At 36.3% G+C, this 21,600-nt stretch overlaps 1 protein-coding gene across 2 annotated transcripts in view; it reads right to left on the reverse strand.

Annotated features, from left to right (window-relative positions):
* HCRTR2 (hypocretin (orexin) receptor 2) overlaps positions 1-21,600 on the reverse strand; it is a 131,163-nt gene that overhangs the window by 11,200 nt on the left and 98,363 nt on the right. For both annotated transcript variants that reach the window (XM_010848541.1, XM_010848542.1), the window contains exons 3-4: positions 21,175-21,418; positions 7,534-7,649 (exon numbers count right to left, since the gene is read on the reverse strand). In XM_010848541.1, the coding sequence (XP_010846843.1) occupies positions 7,534-7,649; positions 21,175-21,418 (360 nt within the window). The remainder of the gene's footprint in view (positions 1-7,533; positions 7,650-21,174; positions 21,419-21,600) is intronic.

Raw genomic sequence — 21,600 nt, forward strand, 5'->3', positions numbered from 1 at the left:
CAATCATAAAATGTGGTAACTATGTCCTCTCTTAGATGATAATCTAAATACAGATGGAAGATGCCAATCCTGCATACATTGTGAGAAGACATACAGTAGTGCCCACTGATAATTCATCTATGTCAAGAGAAAGTCAGTACAGTATCAGTAGAAATTGTTGATGTTAGCTGAGCACCAGGAATGATGCAAAATCTTGAGTTATTACTAATGCTTTCTTTAAAAAAAATAGCTATTGTAAACCCATTTTACAGATTATCAAGCAGTTTTGAGAAAGATTAAATAAAATATCCAGTCTATATCTTTAATAAGTGACAAGCGAGAATATGCACACAGAGGTGTCTTATTGGAAAGTTCATCTTTTCCCATTGTGATGTACTATTTCCGTCTACAAACTTCAACGCAATCTGATATGAAAGTTAACAATTTTTAAAGTACATGCTTAGTTATATAAAGGGGCTTTCCAGGTGGCTCAGTAGTATAAGAATATGCCTCCAATGCAGTTGATGGAGATTTGATCCCTGGGTCAGGAAGATCCCCTAGAGAAGGAAATGGCAACCCAACCCATGGACAGAGGAGCCTGGTGCACCACAGTCCATGGGGCTGCAGAGTCAGACATGACTGAACACACACTTTAATTTTTAGTTACATAAAAGCAATAATAGTCATACAAAAGGGCTTTTGAGAGACTCAGGCCATTTGTCCGCAGGGGACGGTCTTTTCCTTGCCATTTCAGCAAGGGCTAAACAATTGCTGACTGTGGGAAGCACACACACATACTATACAAACACAATGCATAACGTTATACACACATGCACACGCAGTACACACAGAGCACACACACCCAAACCCACACGCACACTGCTTTTATTCTACTATTACAGTTAAACTTTATAATCACCCTTGATGTGAAAATACATCCCGGAACAGGTATTAACACAATTAGGAAATGAAAGTATCACGTACATGATGGCCCTTGAAGCCTGCCCTAAGGAAGTGTTTGTGGCCAGGAGAAGCAAACACGCTGCAAACATGAAAACGGGCATAAAAGAATATTGTGAACAAACACTGAACTTATATGAAATGAATAAATACAATGAAAGAAAAGGTAATTAAACTGACACCTGTTTGTTTTTACAAACCCTGTTACAACAAAGCAAACCAACAAACAAAAACTCCAGGCTCAGATAGCCTCACTGATGTAATATTCAATCAAAGCATAAAGAATAATTTCTATCTTATTTTGACTCTTTCTGAAATTCAAAGAAAAGATAATATTTTAATGAATCTTAAAGATGCTAGTTACTCTGATAATCAATACTATGAGAACAAAGGAAAACCACTGACCAAATATTTCACATGAAGAGAGAGGAAACATTCCCCAAAATATATATGGTTAAACCAAATCCAACAATATACAAAAATATAATAGATTTGACTCAATAAAGCAATCAAATTTATTCTGGTAATACAGTATGGGTTTAATATGAAAAAAATAATCAATGTAATTTATCATATTTTGTAGAAAAAACAATGAACATCTCATTAAAGAAAGGAAAAACATTTGAAAAATTCAACAACTTCAATGTAAACTAGTAATAAAATCTTTCTCAACTTGACAAAGGGCATCTATGAAAGGTTTTTGGGCTATCATCCAACTCAGTGCTAAAGATGAATATTTTCCTCCAAGACTGGGAACAAGCCAGCAAAGGTTTCTCTCACACATCTACTCAACATTGTACTGGAGATCCTAGCCAGTAGAAGAAGACAATCTAGATAGATAAAAGGTATATAAATTGATTCTATTGAGAACACATCACTGCTTACAAAGAAAGTCTTAAAGGATTTATAAGAATGCCACTAGAACTAAAATCATAAATTTAGCAATACGCAGGACCCTAAATCAGTAAACAAAATTCACTATATTTCTGCATACTAGTGATAAATGATTTGAAGTTTAAATGAAAAATAACACAAATTTCAATAGCAAAACATGTATTCTAAAAGTGCATTTAGCAAAATGTGGACAAAACATGTATAGATAAAATTATGAAAATTTCTAAGAGCTATTAAAAAAGACCTAAATAAATGAAGAGATGTACCATGTTCACAGATCAGAAGATTTAATATTGTTAATATGTCGATTTCTCCCAGTTGATCTATAAATTTAATGCAATAAATCTATTCAACATAATAGCAATCTTAACTTTATGACTCCCTTATGACAGCTAAATAAGCTGTCATATTTATTTTTTTTTTACCTTGGCTCTTCTTTTTTAGTATTTAAATGCACATGCTAAGTTCTTATGGTCAGGATCATAACCACTTTCTTTGTCTCACTGAAATAGGATAATGTACTTTTTTACTATCTCAATCGCATAAAATATGTTGAAGCTTGCTTTATAGCCTATCATATGATCTAGCCTGGAGACTATTCAGTGTGCATTCGAACGTGTGTTCTGTACTTTTGAAGAAGTATCCTGTAGATATGTTAGGTCTAGTTGACTGACAGTTTTGTTCAAGTCTTCTATGTCATTATTAATTTTTTGCCCGGTTTTTCTATCCATGACTGAAATATGAGTGTTGACGTTTTCTTTTATTATTAATGAATTGTCTATTTATGTCCCTAATTCTGCTAGCTCTTGCTTCATGTACTGTGGGCTTCAGTTGTTAAATGCATATAGGTTTAGAATTTCTTAATTGAATGATTTATCATTTTGAAATATCCTTCTTTATTTGTAGTAACACTTTTTATTAAGCTTCTTTTGTCTAATATTAGTGCAGCTACTTCAGCTTTCCTTTGGTTACTGTTTGCATGCATGCTAAGTCGCCCCAGTTTTGTCTGACTCTTGTGACCCCATGGACTGTAGCCCACCAGGCTGGGATTCTTCAGGCAAGAACACTGGGATGGGTTGCCACATCATCCTCCAGGGAATCTTCCCCATCCAGGGATCTAACCCACGTCCCTCATGTCTCCTGCATTGGCAGGCAGGTTTTTTACCACTAGTACCACCTGGTACTATACTGTTTGTGTAGTACCTCTTTACTCATTATTTTACTTTTAATCTATTGGCATCTTTTGTAGACAGCATACAGTTGGGTTGTCTTGTTTGTTTATCTGTTCTGCCAATCTCTAAACAACTTCATTCATTTACATTTAATGTAACTATTGAAAAGGTATAATTTAATCTATACTTTTGCTTTTTGTTTCCATTTTCCATACATATGTATGGAAATATGTATATTATATACATATATATATTAGTGTCTATTTTGTTCCTCTATTCCTCTATTACTTCTTGATCTTCTGTTAAACAGATATTTTCTAGTACAATTTTTATTCTGTTGCTTCTTGCACTGTATACTTTTTGAGTTATTTTTTAGTGGTTGCCCTGAGGACTACAATTGACAACTTAAACAATCTGTTTGGATTAATGTCAAGTTAATTTCAATAGTATACAAAAACTTTGTTCCAATATAGCTTCATTCCCTCCTTCATTTGAATTACATCTTCATACATGATAAGCTAAAGATTCACAGTTTTATAATTATTGCTTTACAATGTTATCTCAAGCCCAATAGGAGAAGAAAATAATTTCAAACAAAAATACATTTATACTCTCTTCTATATTTACATACATAATTATTTTTGTCTCTATGTGAACTTAAGTTACTGGCATTTGATTCTGCCTCTGTAATTACCATTTGCTGTTTATTTCCTCATACTAGACTGACTGATTAGCATCTAATATTAATTATTTTAAGTTCTTTTTGAAGAATGTTGAAGAATAAAAGGTAGCAGAAGAGAATGTGATAAGAATTGGAATGAGTAATTCTTTCAAAAATTTAATCCTTGAGCTAGCTGCTTAGTCATATCTGACTGTTTCTGAACCCATGGAGGAGCCAGCCAGGTTCCTGTCTCCATGGGATTTCCCAGGCAAATATACTGGAGTGGATTGCCATTCCCTTTTCCAGGGCTTTTTCCCAATCCACAGATCAAACTCACATCTACTGTGTCTCCCAGATTCTTCACCCACTCAGCCATGAGGGAAGGCCCATGGAAATTCAGTTCCAGACTCAAGTATCAGGACAGTTCATCCCTAGTTGCTCACGCAGTCCCAGATACATGGTAGGTTGTCAGTAAATATGTGTGGGATGAATTGGCATGAGTTCACATAAGACTGAAGTGTTGAATTATATAAGAGCTAGAACTGAAAAAATGTTGTCAGATGCACAAGAGTAAAGATTTAGTGAGTCTTACAAAGAGGAGTTCTAGAGTCCGTAGAATTTCTAAACTGACTGAATTCTCTGAGTCACATTGTCAAAAAGAATATTTAAAACTTGTTTAGAGCAAAGCATTGGATAGTTCTTTTAATGAGGTTTAAAATCCTTGAGAAAGTCAGACAAGGACAAACACTTTGTTCCCTAATAAACTAACATTTAGAAATTTCAAAGAATGTAACAGATTCCATATATCTCTATAATTTTGAGCAAATAGGACAGGGCCTCTGTTTGATGGCTCATTTGATGTAGCCTATGGCACACATAATGCCTTGGAATTCTGTTTATAGACACTCACAGTTGAAATTTGAGAGTTGCTCAAGAAGAATTCTACATAATCACCACTTGAGGTTAATTTACTTTATCATCATTGCTAATGTGAGCTCAGATGAACTCGTTGTTTTCCACTGCAATCTGTTTGTAAATGTTTTTAGTTTCACAGCCCAAACACTTTATTGCAAATCTTCTGGATCACGTGGCTTGTACTAAACAGGACAATTCATTAAAAAAAATGGACTTTTTCTAAATCTGCAATATAATTTTGAACTTACTTTAGAGTTTGAGAAATGGAGAACTAGAATGAAGATGTAAACTGGTTGGGATTTGGCAGTTACATAATTATTTAATAAGTACTTTTTGCATACATTTTTGTGTAAGCTAACATGTTAAGTGTTGGGAAGATGATGAGCAAAACAGATTCATGTACATACAAGAAATTTGGAAGTTGTGTCATTCTGTAAATAAATAAACAAATATAAGCATCTATTATTTTTAATTCATGCTAACGAGTAAAAATACGAAAGTAGGGATGCACTTAACACTGGGAATATTTCTCGTTAAAATGTCAGCCTAAATCTACAATATTTTAATGCCTACATGCTCACCAATGTGTTTTCTAATTGTTCTGTGAACTTTGTTCTCAGTGACTGAACAATGGATTCCCTTCTTTGCTCATCTATCAAAACTCTCCCAGCACTTTCTCTCATTCTTCCACTAACTTTTTTCTTGTATTTATTGAGCAACTGGAATGTGCTAAGCAGGTTCTGGTTGTAGGGCTACAAGATGAAGACTAGTCTGTGCACTCTCTGTCTTAGTAGATTAGAACAGACAGACAAAAAATCATTATCATGTTACTTAAAAGTGCTATGAAAGGTCTACCTAAGAAAGCAGTCACAAACATCAATTCAAAACATGCTTGTTATTTTAGAAATATAAGCAGAGTGAGTTGAAAGGCCAAATAACAGCGTGTACCATGAAGATATTTTATTTAATAGCACTTTCCATGCTTGAGGCACTTGAATTGATCCATCTAAGTGTATTGACTCTGTGGGCTGGATGCTATGCATCCCGCTTGGCACAGAAATTTAAGTAATTGACAGAATTCATGCATGTGCTAAACTGAAGGGTTAGGATTTAAACTGATGCAGTCTGGACCTTCAGTCTGAATTTTTAATTTCTGTATTATATCAGCTCTGGTCATTCACTTGCACAGCTTGTAAGGAGATCTCCATTTGTTCAAGCTTAACCATGTGACTTGTCTGAGCCAATGAAAAGTGAGACTTAGCATATGCCAGTTCAAAGCAAACATTTTCAAAGAATTTGCATGTTTCCTCCAGCTCTCTTGCCCTTTCCCTGGATCCCAAAATGGCACACCCAGGGGAATGCTGTTCCTTTGGATGAAGTTCTGAACCGAGAAGACCAGGGGAGCACAGTCACAGTCATCCTCACCACTGATATAGGACATGAAGGAGATAAGCTATTGCAAACCACATACCCTGGGCTTTTTCACAGCAGAGTAACTGAGCAAAAACGGAACAGTTTGAAAACACTTACCAGAAAGTGGGGTACAAAAGGAAAAGATACTAAAATATTTGCAGTTGACTTCATGGCCAGGTGGAGAGTGTTGAGGAAACGATCTCTAGGATCTGGAAAATCACCATTCATGGCTTATAGTGATACACATTTGTTACTTTAATTGCAAAGATTGGGGAACAGAATGCATTTATAAGATCATAAAAGAATTGACTTAAAAAATTAGAAGAAAACATTCGGAGACATACAGGGTTGAAAAATGCAGCTGTTGCCCCTATGAAAGGATAAAAGATGATCATGAAAATTGCTTTGAATAATAAAGGATGAAGCAGATCCAAATTAAGACTCATATTCACCCCCAAATAAGGTTTTATGAAATCCTTTTAATGAGGGAAGTGGCCCAGTAAATTCTTTCAGTTGGATAAAATATGTCAGAGCAAACAGACTAAGAACATGGCTTTCCACAAACTCAAAATTTAGAAAAGGAGACAGATACATTTCTGAGAAATGTGGCATTTTAAGAAACAATTTGCAAGTATAAGAAGCTGAGTTATATCCTTTGCCTGTCCCTTTATGAAACACTACATGTTCCTTGATTTCTTTCAACTCATCAAAATTCAGCTTAAATGTTACCTGGTCTGAATTAGATCCACCTCCATTAAGCTTTCCTCTGATCTTCTGTGGCTTATACTTATTAAGGTGATTTTTATTCTGCAACTGACTGTTTCCTTCTTCTAGACTATGAATTCATCAGTGCCACAGACTTGAACTTTTATCAGACATGCAAGTGAAAGAAATGAAACCATTCGATGAATGAATAACCAAATGAATGAATACAGAGCAAAATTATATAACAAATTTCAGTACTCTCAAATCAGCACTATAAAAATTTTCTAAAGTTCTCAATTCTGCCTGGTTCTTCTAAACAAAATAAAATCTGTGAAGTTGGAGATTTACCCACATAATAAAAATGCATTATATAAATATTTGCTTTCAGTCTCAGGAAATTTTAAAGGAATTTTTATTTATTTCTCATAAAAAGTAAAATGTAAAATGTTAGTCCTAGACAAAAATCAAGTCAGCTAATCACAGAGGTTTAAAATTTAGCCATTAAGGCAGTTCATAAAATAACATTTCCTAAATATCACTCTTAAAAATGCCTAGACCAGGCAAGAATATTGAATGGGTAGTCATCACCTTCTCCAGAGGAATCTTCTCAACCCGGGATTGAACCTGGGTCTCCTGCATTGCAGGCAGATGCTTTACTATCTGAGCCACCAGGCAAGCCCATTTTCATGACTAGGTCTTCATTGTTTAGTGGAAAACGTTATTAGAAGATCACACAATCCTTTGCTAAACACATTATATTGGTTCAATTCACTCAAATTTTGTTTTCAAGGACATTGTAAAGAAAACACAAGAAAAGTATTTGAAATTACTTACTTGTCTGCACCAGAGTTTACGAAATATTTGTAGATAGGCCAACACCATAAGACACAGTGGTGCCATGTATGTCACCAGGAAGAAACAGATGTGATACAACTTGGGGTAAATTTCACCTGGAATGAAAGTCAAAATAATACAGTCTTATGTTATAATACATAGATTTTTTAAAGGTACATTTGTCAATGCTTTGCTTTTAAAATACATGTTACCTTCTGTATGATTTTACTGTTGTAATATATACACAAAGGGAAAAGTGATTAAAAATAACAGCTACTTACATTTAAGTACTAAATGCAAAGTTGTACTATCATTTAATCTACTCAGAGAGAAGAGGCAATTAAACATTATTTTAATTTGTGCTACACAGTCTATCCAAAGCCAAGTGTTCATTTATTGAAAACCTGTTTTTTTTCTCTTGATTACATCGAGCTATTAATAAAAAAATTTGGATTGTCCTATATTTGGATTTACAAGAAGGGACATTATTCAAATTTTAATTGCTAAAGCTTTTGTTAAAATTGCAAGAGACTGTAAATTAAGTTGATTCCTCTTAATTTCTTTCTTAAAAATTGGCAAATTATTCCCAGTTGTATCTGCAAATACAAATTTGGAATGTTTTTTTAAAAAATAAAACAGCAAAAATTTGATAACAATTATTTTTGTTGACTTCCTGGAAGATATACAAAATGCTTATTTAAGTAAGTCGTGTTTGTGTGTTAATGCATGTACATTTAATAACAATGAAATTTTTAGGATTCTTTAAAGTTAGATTTCAAACCAATATGGGTATTTTCTTATCAATAAGGCATAAGCACATCTAGGATTGTAGTAGTTTCTTATTTATCATTAATTCTATGTATACAGGTGATATGTATCACAGATTAAGGCATTTATTAAGGAACCAATCGAGTGGCACTGTGGCTTAATATTAATTTTTAGCTTTTCTAAAATATATCCATGGCTGACTTTTAAAATACTTTAAAGGATATTTCTCTTATACTAGTATTTGAATATGTCACAGTGATCCAGCTACTTTTACTTAATGCAAAACAAGAAATGATATATACTAGATGGATACCATGGATATTAAGTGCCACTAACTAGATACAATTCTAACTAAATGCTAGCAAAATAGATTTTTTTTAATTCTAAAAATTACATAACTTATTTTGAGCTTGATACTGACAATGGGATTGGTTCTATACTATTACGGAAGGACAATGCTATCATTTTTATAGATTACATTTGTTCCATTACTTCAGAGAGTATTTTAAAGCATGAAGACTCAGTTATGTGATCAAATGTGATAACAGCAATTTATCCTCAGGTTTAGCCAAAAATAATTATGCTGATGACCATAATCTCTGATAACAAAGGTTGACAATTCATTGACTTCTTACTGAATATATTTTAAACATATCAATGAGTTAAATATCCTCCATAATATTGATTTCATAGTCTTGTCTTCTAGAACTTAATAGTCTTATTTTTACTCTTTTTTTAAAAAATTTTTTTTTTTGCATTTTTAAAAAAAATTTATTTTATTTTTAAACTTTACATAATTGTATTAGTTCTGCCAAATATCAGAATGAATCCGCCACACGTAAAAATGTGTTCCCCATCCTGAACCCTCCTCCCTCCTCCCTCCCCATACCCTCCCTCTGGGTCGTCCCAGTGCACTAGCCCCAAGCATCCAGTGTCGTGAACTGCCTTCTTTCTCAGACAGATATTTTTCTCCACGGCTATCTTTAGAGAGGATGGCAAGGTGCGTGTGGCGCCAGGAGCTCTAAGAGATCAACTTGAGGTGTCATTTTTTACTTCCTCGGGGGCCCAGGTGGCTCACGCTGAGCTCATCAGCTTCTAACTTCCTTTCAAGTTTGTCCTGTAAAACAGGCCAGTTACATAAAAAGTGATAGAATCTGAGCAGCCTGAAGGGAGGAATAACAGACATCCTTTTCCTTTGAAGCTCCACAGTCCATGCAGCAATAGGGGAGCCAATTTAAAAGGAACTGGAGAAAAAAAAATAAAATAAAAGGAACTGGAGAGTTACCTCGGCACTTCCCAGGCACCTGAGCGGCTTTGAACTTTTATTTGTTTTGAAGAAAGTGTCACATACTCTTCCTGCATAAAAATGTACCTTTGAAGCATACATACCCATGAATCCCTGATGTCTGCCCCAAACTAAACTGAGTGAGTGGAGCCAGGTAGATTTCGTAGGTCATTTGTTTTTTAAATGCATAGATGGATATCAACACTATGATAACAGTTTGCAGTTTTAAACAGATGGGAAACAAAGCTCATTCTGCAAGTGGGATATTTATAAATAGCTGGAAAAAGATGTAATTGACTGGTAAAGGCATATTATGATAATGAACGCCAACACAGACAAAAGTTGATAAAGCAAAAATTATATTTGCAGGCTAGGATAGATTGTTTTACTCAAGAGATTATTTTAGATAATTGGTGAAACATAATCTTCTTAAATTCCTCATTTCATCCTCAGAGTCTAAGCTAATTGAAAATCCAGAAATACCACTGAAAGTTTAAATTATATGTTAAAACTATCTTTGATTTTTCTCTGCACTTGATGAGAAATATCTTTTATATATTTTAAGACATTAATATGTCTAGAAAGGAGCTACATAAAATGTATTCACTTAAGCATTCCCTAAATTAGAAAAAGATTAAAAGCTATTAAAAATTGTTGTCTCTACTCAACCGATAAACAGGCATAATCTGCATATAAATTCTTGTATATATACCAAATCAACAAGTAAGGAGCGAATGTAGATCTTTCTTTAGTTTGATGTATAGAGAGAGAAACATGGAAACTTAAATTACCATATGTAAAATAGATATCAAATGGGAATTTGCTGTATGTCTCAGGGAACTCAAACAGAGGGTCTGTATCAACCTAGAGGGGTGGGATGGGGAGGGAGATGGGAGGGAGGTTCAAGAGGGAGGGGACATATGTACACCTATGACTGATTCATGTTGATGTTTCACAGAAAACAACAAAATTCTGTAAAGCCATTAGCCTTCAATTAAAAAATAAACCTAAAAAATCAGATTAAATAATAACATAATGTATTGGACAGACAAAACTTAAATGAGTTGAGGTCCATTATTAAGTGAACATGTTAATATAATTATCTAAAAATGACATTTTCTCCTTCATGTTATACCTATCAAGAATTCAATGGAAAAAATAATATAATTTTCCAAATTTTCAATTTGGACAGTCTTTTCAAAGTTCATGTATCCATTAAAGTGCACCTTAATCTTTCATATATTTTATTATCTTTTCCCTAATAAATGTCTTCAATAAATGTTCCTATTAATAAACACACATATTTATATACTTTCCCAATCTGACAATAGGCCAAATGCCATGATGTAAAGAATATATCCATTATTATTATTATTTTTGAAACCACCAAAAAATAATTTGACAGGACAATCCAAGAGGAGGAAGGTTATAAATCCCCAGTATCCAAAATACTGTTTATTAAAAGTTGGACTAATGACTGGTAAAAACATATCTTGGATTGAGTGCAGAAAGAAAGTTACTTTATTCCATTAGGATTTATCCTGTGGAAGTATTTACAAACCAAGAAATCAAGAAAGTATGGTTACAATTTTTAGATAATTTAAAAATTTCAGAAGTATAAATTAATGTGACTGAAGCAAACAATGAACATATACAAAGATCTTTTAAAAATAATTAAAATAAATACTAACACATTTTATTTTGGTGCCAACAACTTAATGGCTTTTGGTCTTTTATGAACAAACTATAGGTAATGAAGAACATAATGAGTTGCATTAATGATATATCCATAAAATATTACACATTTGTGGTCTTATTTTCAGCAAGACAGAGTTCTCAGGCATTTTGTACCATGAGGGAGACAGTATTTGCAAGACTTTTCCAAAAGTGACTTGGTAGATATGAATCTACATGGTTTACACTCTTTCTACACTGTAATATTGGTTGTAGGACAATTATGACATCTCTGTATACTTTTAGAATTAGATCACTGATTTAACTTGGGATAAGATAAGGAAAATAACAGGTAAATAACAGGGAGGGAACACAGATCCACCCATCAACAGAAAGTTGGATTAAAGATTTACTGAGTATGGCCCAACCCATCAGAACAAGACCCAGTTTCTCCCTGTCAGTCTCTCCCATCAGAAGTTTCCATAAGTCCCTTATCCTTCTCCATCAGAGGGCAGAGAGAATGAAAACCACAATCACACAGAAAACTAACCAATCTAATCACATGGACCACAACCCAGCCTAACTCAATGAAACTATGAGACCTGTTGTGAGGTTCCACCCAAGATGGATGGGTCATGGTGGATAGTTCTGACAAAATGTGGTCCACTCAAGAAGGGAATGGCAAAAAAAAAAAAGAAGGGAATGGCAAACCACTTCAGTATTCCTGCCTTTAGAATCCCATGAACAGCATGAAAAGGCATAAAGATAGGACACTGAAAGATGAACTCCTCAGGTCGGTAGGTGTCCAGTATGCTACGGTAGATCAGTGGAGAAACAACACCAGAAAGAATAAAGAGATGGAGCCAAAGCAAAAACAACACCCAGTTGTGGATGTGACTGGTGATATAAGCAAAGTCTGATGCTATGAAGAGCAATATTGGATAGGAACCTGGAATGTTAGGTCCATGAATCAAGGCAAATTGGAAGTGGTCAAACAGGAGATGGCAAGTGTGAACGTTGGTATTTTAGGAATTAGAGAACTAAAATGGACTGGAATGGGTGAACTTAACTCGAATCACCATTATATCTACTACTGTGGGCAAGAATCCCTTAGAAGAAATGGAGTAGCCATCATAGTCAACAAAAGAGTCTGAAATGCAGTACTTGGATGCACTCTCAAAAAAGACAGAATGATCTCTGTTCGTTTCCAAGGCAAACCACTCAATATCAAGTCTATGCCCTGACAGGTAATCCTGAAAAAGTTGAAGTTGAACGGTTCTTTGAAGACCAACAAGACGTTCTAGAACTAACACCCCAAAAAGATGTCCTTTTCATTATAGGGGAGTGTAATGCAGAAGTAGGAAGTCAAGAAACATCTGGCTGCTGCTGCTAAGTCGCTTCAGTCATGTCCGACTCTGTGCAACCCCATAGATGGCAGCCCACCAGGCTAGCCCATCCCTGGGATTCTCCAGGCAAGAACACTGGAGTGGGTTGCCATTTCCTTCTCCAATGCATGAAAGTGAAAAGTGAAAGTGAAGATGTTCGGTTGTGTCTGACTCTTAGCGACTCCATGGACTGCAGCCTACCAGGCTCTTTCATCCATGGACTTTTCCAGGCAAGAGTACTGGAGTGGGTTACCATTGCCTTCTCTGGAAACATCTGGAGTAACAGGCAAATTTGGAGTTGGAGTACAGAATGAAGCAGGGCTAAGGCTAACAGAGTTTTGCAAAAAGAATACATTGGTCATAGCAAACACCCTCTTCTAACAATATAAAAGAAGACTCTAATTATGGACATCACCAGATGATCAATACATAAATCAGGTTGATTATATTATTTGCAGGTAAAGATGGAGAAGCTTTATACAGTCAGCAAAAACAAGTCTGGGAGCTGACTATAGCTCAGATCATGAACTCCTTATTGCCAAATTCAGACTTAAATTGAAGAAAGTAAGGAAAAACACTAGACCATTCAGGTATGACCTAAATCAAATCCTTTATGATTATACAGTAGAAGTGAGAAATAGATTCAAGGGATTAGATCTGATAGAGTTCCTGAAGAACTATGGATGCAGGTTTGTGACATTGTACAGGAGACAAGGATCAAGACCATTCCCAAGAAAAAGAAAAGCAAAATGGCTGTCTGAGGAGGCCTTACAAATAGCTGTGAAAGAAGAGAAGCAAAAGGCAAAAGAGAAAAAGAAAGATATACCCATTTGAATGCAGAGCTCCAAAGAAGAGCAACAGGAGAAAAGAAAGCTTTTCTCAGTGATCAGTGCGAAGAAATAGAGGAATGTAACAGAATGGGAAAGACGATATCTCATCAAGAAAATTAGAGATACCAAGGGAACACTTCATGCAAAGATGGGCACAATAAAGGACAGAATGCTATGGACCTAACAGAAGAAGAGGATATTAAGAAGAGGTGACAAGAACACACAGAAGAACTGTACAAAAAAGAACTTCACGACCCAGATAATCACGGTGCTGTGATCACTGACCTAGAGCCAGACATCCTGGAATGTGAAGTCAAGTGGGCCTTTGGAAGCATCACTATGAACAAAGCTAGTGGTGGTGATGGAATCCCAGTTGAGCTAAACCCTAAAAGATGATGCTGTTAAAGTGCTGCATTCAACAAGCCAACAAATTTGGAAAACTCAGCAGTGGCCACAGGACTGCTTTCAATTCCAAAGAAGGACAATGCCACAGAATGTTCAAACTACTGCACAATTGCACTCATCTCACATGCTAGTAAAGTAATGCTCAAAATTCTCCAAGCCAGGCTTCAACAGTATGTGAACTGTGAACTTCTAGATGTTCAAGCTGTATTTAGAAAATGCAGAGGAACAAGAGATCAAATTACCAACATCCACTGGATCATCGGAAAAACAAGAGAGTTCTAGAAAAACATCTGTTTTTGCTTTATTAACTATGCCAAAGCTTTTGACTGTGTGGATCACAACAAACGGTGGAAAATTCTTCAAGAGATGGGAATACCAGACCACCTGACCTGCCTCTTGAGAAATCTGCATGTAGGTCAGGAAGCAACAGTTAGAATTGGACATGGAACAAATGACTGGTTCCAAATCGGGAAAAGAGTACGTCAAGGCTGTATATTGTCACCCTGCTTATTTAATTTATATGCAGAGTACATTATGAGAAATGCTGGGATGGAGGAAGCACAAACTGGAATCAAGATTTCCAGGAGAAATATCAATAACCTCAAAGATGCAGATTATACCACCTCAGATACAACTGAGCAACTGAACTGAATTGATGCAGATCATACCACCATTATGGCAGAAAGCGAAGAAGAACTAAAGAGCTTCTTGATGCAAGTGAAAGAGGAGAGTGGAAAGTTGGCTTAAACTCAACATTCAGAAAACTAAGATCATGGCATTTGGTCCCATCACTTCATGATGAATAGATGGGGAGACAATGGAAACAGTGACAGACTTTGTTTTTGGGGGGTCCAAAATCACTGCATATGGTGATTGCAGTCATGAAATTAAAAGACACTTACTCCTTGATAGAAAAGTTATGACCAACCTAGACAGCATTTAAAAAGCAGAGACATTATTTTGCCAACAAAGGTCTGTCTAGTCAAAGCTATGGTGTTTCCATTAGTCATGTACAAATGTGAGAGTTGGACTATAAAGAAAGCTGAGCGTTGGTGAATTGATGCTTTTGAACTGTGGTGTTGGAGAAGACTCTTGAGAGTTCCTTGGAGAGCAAGGAGATCCAACCAGTCCATCCTAAAGAAAATCAGTCCTGAATATTCATTGGAAGGACCGATGCTGAAGCTGAAACTCCGATACCTTGGTAACCTGATGTGAAGAACTGACTCATTGGAAAAGACCCTGATGCTGGGAAAGATTGAAGTTAGGAGGAGAAGGGGACGACAGAGGATGAGATGTTTGGATGGCATCACCGACTCTACGGACATGAGTTTGAGTAAACTCCAGGAGTTGGTGATGGATTGGGAAGCCTGCTGTGCTATATTCCATGGGTTCTCAAAGAGCTGGACACAACTGAGAGACTGAACTGATACTGAAAGATAAGGAATACAGTTTATGAGTTAAACACAAATAAAAGATACTTCACAATAAATATTTTTTAATTAGGCTAAATGGTATTTGGACTTTCAAGATGTTTGAACTTTAGAGAGCTAACCCTGTAAAATATAACGTCCTACAGTGACTTTGTTGTTTTTCAGTCACTCAGTCATGTCCAACTGTTTGCGACCCCATGGACTGCAGCATGCCAGGCTTCCCTGTCTTTCACCATCTCCCGAAGCTTGCTCAAACTCATGACAATTGAGTCGGTGAAGCCATCCAACCATCTTATCCTCTGTCATCCCCTTCTCCTCCTGCCTTCAATATTTTCCAGCATCAGGGTCTTTTCTAATGAGTCACCTCCTTGCATCAGGTGGCCAAAGTATCAGAGCTTCAGCTGCAGCATCGGTCCTTCCAATGAATATTCAGGACTGATTCCCTTTAGGATGGACTGGTTTGATCTCCTTGCAGTCCAAGGGACTTTCAAGGGTCTTCTCCACCACCACAGTTCAAAAGCATCAATTCTTCAGTGCTCAACTTTCTTTATGGTCCAAATCTCACATCCATATATGACTACTGAAAAAACCATAGCTATGACTAGATGGACCTTTGTTGGCAAAGTAATGTCTCTACTTTTTTAACATGCTGCCTTGGTTTGTCATACTTTTCTCCCAAGGAGCATATTTTAATTTCATGGCTTCAGTCATCATTTGCAGTGATTTTGGAGCTATCATTGTTTCCATTGTTTTCCCATCTATTTGCCATGAAGTGATGGGACCAGTTGCCATGATCTTAGTTTTCTGAATGTTGAGTTTTAAGCCAGCTTTTTCACTCTCCTCTTTCACTTTCATAAATAGGCTTTAGTTCCTCCTCACTTTCTGTCATAGGGTGGTGTCATCTGCAAGTCCTAGATTATTGATATTTCTCTTGGCAATCTTGATTCCAGCTTGTGCTTCATTTAGCCCAGCATTTCTCATGATGTACTCTGCATGTAAGTTGAATAAGCCGGGTGACAATATACAGTCTTGACGTACTCCTTTCCCAATTTGGAAGCAGTTCATTTTTCCATGTCTGGTTCTAACTGTTGCTTCTTGACCTGCATATAGGTTTCTCAGGAGGCAGGTCAGGTGGTCTGGTATTCCCATCTCTTGAAGAATTTTCCACAGTTAGTGGTGATCCACACAATCAAAGTCTTTTAGGACAGTCAATGAAGCAGAAGTAGATGGTTTTCTGAAACTCTCTTGCCTTTTCTATGATCCAGTGGATGTTGGCAATTTGATCTCTGGTTTCTCTGCTTTTTCTAAATCCAGCTTGAACATCTGGAAGTTCTCAGTTCACATACTATTTAAGCCTAGCTTGAAGAATTTTGAGCATTACTTTGCTAGCGTGTGAAATGAGTACAATTAGATAGTAGTTTGAACATTCTTTGGCATTGCCTTTTTTTGGGACTGGAATGAAAGCTGACCTTTAGCTTTATGACCCCATGGGCTGTAGCCCACCAGTCTCTTATGTCAATGGGATTTCCCAGATAAGAATATTGGAGTGGTTATCCTTTCCAGTTCTCCAGGGGATCTTCTGACCCAAAGATTGAACCTAGGTTTGAACCCTTTTGGTGACTTTAGCTTCTGACTATCACACATTTTTGTCCAAGCTTAAAATTTTTAAGTTAAATATAGAGTTACAGGGACTTCTTTGGTGGTCTCATGCTTGAGAGTTTGCCTGCCAATGCAGGGGACACAAGTTCGAATCTGGTCCAGGAGGATTCCACATGCTAATGGCAACTAAGCCCATGAACCACAGCTACTAAGCTGTGCTCTAAATCTAAAGCCCATGAACCACATCCTCTGAAGTCCATGGACCCTAGAAGCCCATACTCTGCAACAAGAGAAGCCACTGCAGTGAGAAGTCCTTGCACTGTAATTTGAGGGTAGCCCCTGCTCACAGCAACTAGACTAAGCCCTGGTGGCAACAAAGACCCAGTGAAGCCAAAAATAAATTAATTAATTAAAAAAGAAAAGAAATGTAGACATACATAGCTTATATTAACAAAACTTATGCTATGCAAAAATCATTATAATAAACTAGATGTCTAATGAGCAGAATAATAAGAACCTACTTTGCATTTTTCATACGCTTCTTGAAAACATAAAGTTATATTGATTTCATTTAATGTATGAAAAACTAATATAATATCTTTTATTGCTTGATTTTGTGGATGATCAACTCAATACAGTTTTACTTTGCCTTTAAAAACATTTAGAATAATTAAACACCAATATAAAATCACTTTCAAATAGGTTTTCTAAATGACTTCTCAAAACTGAATTTAGGTTTTTAGATGTTTTGACAATAATTTCTTATTTTTTAAAGAAAATACTCCTTCCATAAATGGAGGTAATAAATATTACCTATAGGTAATAAAATGTGAGAGGTTAGGATAAGTTTTAGAGATTTATATCTGTTGCTTAAAGGTAATTGGAAAATGATGCAGCTATTCACTTAATCATTATGACTAACTGGATCCCCTAATTCTACAATCCTTTTGCTCATTGGGGTTAATGCAACTTAATCATTCGGGGCAACACTAAAAAAAGGACAAGTTTATAAAATTGGTCTGCCAAACTTATAAATGAAGCTAATTACCTAATGTAATTGCTGTCTCCTTGAACTTACAGATGATCAATGTGTGAGTTGAAAGCAGCTCTTTTGCCCATTTCTCGTTTGCCCATTTCTGTCCCCTTCTAACCTCAAAGTGGATTTCCCTGGTGACTCAGATGGCAAAGAATCCACCTGCAATGCAGGAGATCCAGGTTTGATCCCTGAGTCAGGAAGAGCCCCTGGAGAAGGAAATGGCTACCCACTCCAGTATTCTTGTCTGGGAAATCCCATGGGTATAGGAACTTGATGAGTTACAGTCCATGGGGTTGTAAAGACTCGGACACAGCTAACACTTACACACACACACACACACACACACCTTAATAGAATCTAATTATAGGGATGAGATCACTAGGTAATTTAACCTAGCTCCCGAGTTAACGTTCTCCTGAATGTGCACTATGCCTTGCCTACACTGCTGGTTCTTTTCCTAGATTTAAGGAAGTAAGAATGAAGAGCTAAGTAGTGAAAAAATGACTAGTTATCTCCCCTCAGTAGTTCCATTAGCAAGCCTGCAGGCAGACATCTAGACAATATGAAGAGAGTCAGCCAGTTTGCACACAATGGAGACAAATGCAGAACCCAACCTCTTGCCTCAATGATTCACTAAGATCCTTCCCCTCTTTCCGTTTAAAGATTGTCATGGCTGAGAGGATCCTTTAGTTGGTCTTGGGACATAAGTCCACCTTCTCCCCAGATTGTCCGCTTTTCTGATTAAATCACATTTCCTTTCTCCCGAAACTTTCCTCTCAATTACTGACTTTTAGTGTGGCAAGCAACCAAACCTGGGCTCAGCAACACTCCGATTTAAATGTGCTTGTTTGCTTCATAATATTGAACAAATAATTTAATTTATGGTTCAATTTCATCATGATTAACTAAATTACTCCAATCAAGAGATCTTTAGACTCTTTTCCAAATAGAACTCATTGTATAGGAATTACCTAAGAGACAGGTCACAGGTGGTCCCCAGCCCACCTTTCCCCAAACACAATTCTTTAGACTGTCTACCCCTGCAATCCAGAAACTATAAGTTTGAACTCTTTTACTTTTGTCTTCAAGGGATGGTGCCCATTGTGTAGGTTTTCTACTTCCTAGGACACCCTCAGTTTTTCCCTTTCCTCTCTTCCCTGTCTGGAAAATCTTTGCTCAGTTTTTAAAGTTTTTAATCAACCAAATTATTAAATTGTGCACTGAGAGAGAATCACACTCATGCTAGTGAATCTCCACATTTTTAGTCTTTCTTAAACTGAAAAATAATTGAGATATTTAAACATTATAAAGTGAAAGTGTTAGTCGCTCATCCCTGTCTGACTCTTGCCAGGGTCCTTTGTTCATGGGATTCTCTGGGCAAGACTGGAGTGGGTAGCCATTCCCTTCTCTAGGGGATCTTTCCAACCTAGGGATCGAATCTGGGTGTCCCGCATTGCAGGCAGATTCTTTACTGTCTGAACCACCAAGGAAGCCCCATTTAAACATTAAAACATAGCCAAATCAAGAGGCAAAACAAGTTCATTCTAAGTGACCAGAGCTCAAACCCTGAGTAAATGAATTGCCCCTTGAGTTTCCTCCCTGTTCATTTTTAATGCTTTGCTGAAGTGTTAGCAGCTGCTTGTAAACTTTGTTCAAATGGCCAGGACTGAGTCTGTCCTCTAATTTGTGCTCCTAGCATTTTATATCTAAGTATGTTAAAATACTAATCACACTGTAAAACTTTATTTATTTGCCTTTCAGCCTCAGTATATACAACGTGTTCCCTTAGGCAGAGTCCATTTCTCTTCAGGTTGGCACAGTTTCTGGCATATCCTAAGTACTCAAGATGTTGTTTGAATATTAAATAAATGGGACCAAAACCACTTAAGAAATATTTCTATCATTTTGGAACTTTCCACTCATTTTGTTTTTGTCTGCCTTGTTAATGAGGAAACACATAAAAAACCAAAGAAGATCCAGAAAGAAACATAGCAAAAGAATTGCAATGTTAGAAATGAAGGGAAAAACTAAATTTTATAAAGGGGCATTTAATATCTGGAATAAAAGATAAAGCGGATTTTGAAATTTTGCTTATTATAGGTCTTTGGATAATATATGGAGTAATTGTAATACTTTTTGAGTTTTATTTTGCTGCAGTGAAAATATATGCCTAATTTTTCAGTCCCTAATTTTTCTCTTTTCAGGGTTCCAATAAAGTACCAAGTTAGGAATTAACATGAATTCAGAGATTCAAATACTTGAAAATCAGAAGTCCATGAGCCAGCCATCCTTGGGGTACACTGCCTCTATTGATACATCTTTCCAATAGACAAATGCTTTCCTGATGTTTACAGCATCTAAATATGAACCATTGTAATATACTTAACCAGAGGAGAATAGATTCTTTTCTTTAAATTTCATGTAACAATTTTGTAAACAGTGCTGGGAGATGCAGCATTATTTTATTTTCTTTCATTCTTTGCTCTGTCCGGATTCGTGCCGTCATCAGGCACTGATAAAAGTGGTTCCACTGTTACAGAACTCAGACTGTTGCAGAACTCAGACTGTTGCTGAGCGTTCTGAACCAAAGGAACATAACACCTCCCTCTTCTGATTGTTTAAATTTAACTACTGAGATGTCAGGTGGGAAACCAAGTAAGATCGTAATTCCATTATTAGTATAACTCTGAAATCAGAAAATAATTATGTCAGTGGTAAAATTTATCAATTTACTGTGTAATGAATAGAGAAAGCATATTTAGCTGGTTTGACTCAAAGATCAACATAGGTCAATAGAAAAGACAGTCATGTTTCCAGGCTTTAACATGAAAACTTTAACATGAAAAATTCAGTTGCATTTGAAGCCCCATTAGGGAACCCAACACCTGCGGAAATATAATGGTCTGCCCATGTTATAAAATGTTAATAATTTCAAAATACATATTTGGGTTATTATAAATGAGTCCTTTGGATGTTTTAGAAAACTGAAGAAAAGTTCATATCCCCAGCTGAACAATACAACAGCTGGATAGTCGTGCCATCTAAAGGTTCAAAATGGGTGGAGGGATTCTGTGAAATCGTTTTGGATTTCAACTTGATTTTTCATGTTTTTGCAAAATGATACTAATGAATGTCAATAAAATAAATAAGACCAGCTTTACAAGCGTTATGCAAATCAGATTCCCAATTCACAGCTGTCGTATCAATGTAAGGACCACACTGGACTTGCCTCCCCAGTGCTCATCACAGACGGTAAAGAGAGCGGTTTTATTGGCTAAGCCGGGCAGCATGGTGCTGCACTCCATGACAATGGCCTGAGGGATCATTATGACGCAGGACACGATCCAGATGATGACGATGCTGTTCCGGGCCCGCTTGGCTGTGCTCTTAAACATCAGAGGGTGACAGATAGCATACCACCGGTCCAAGGCAATGCAGCTCAGCGTGAGGACAGAGACAGACACCGACACGGTCTAAAGAAAGAAGGAAGGTAGCACAGGGAAGCACCAGCTGTTACATGGATGTCTCTCAATATTTGTACTGTTTCACAAGGGTAGGCACACAGATAACCAGATTCAAAGTTGTCAAAAGACGTTTCATTCAAGTGCTTTCTATTAAAAAAATGAAAAAAAAATCGGCTACAAATAATATTAGA

This window comes from Bison bison, unplaced genomic scaffold, assembly GCF_000754665.1.
Source record: "Bison bison bison isolate TAMUID 2011002044 unplaced genomic scaffold, Bison_UMD1.0 scf7180017864270, whole genome shotgun sequence".
Classification (NCBI taxonomy): Eukaryota; Metazoa; Chordata; class Mammalia; order Artiodactyla; family Bovidae; genus Bison; species Bison bison.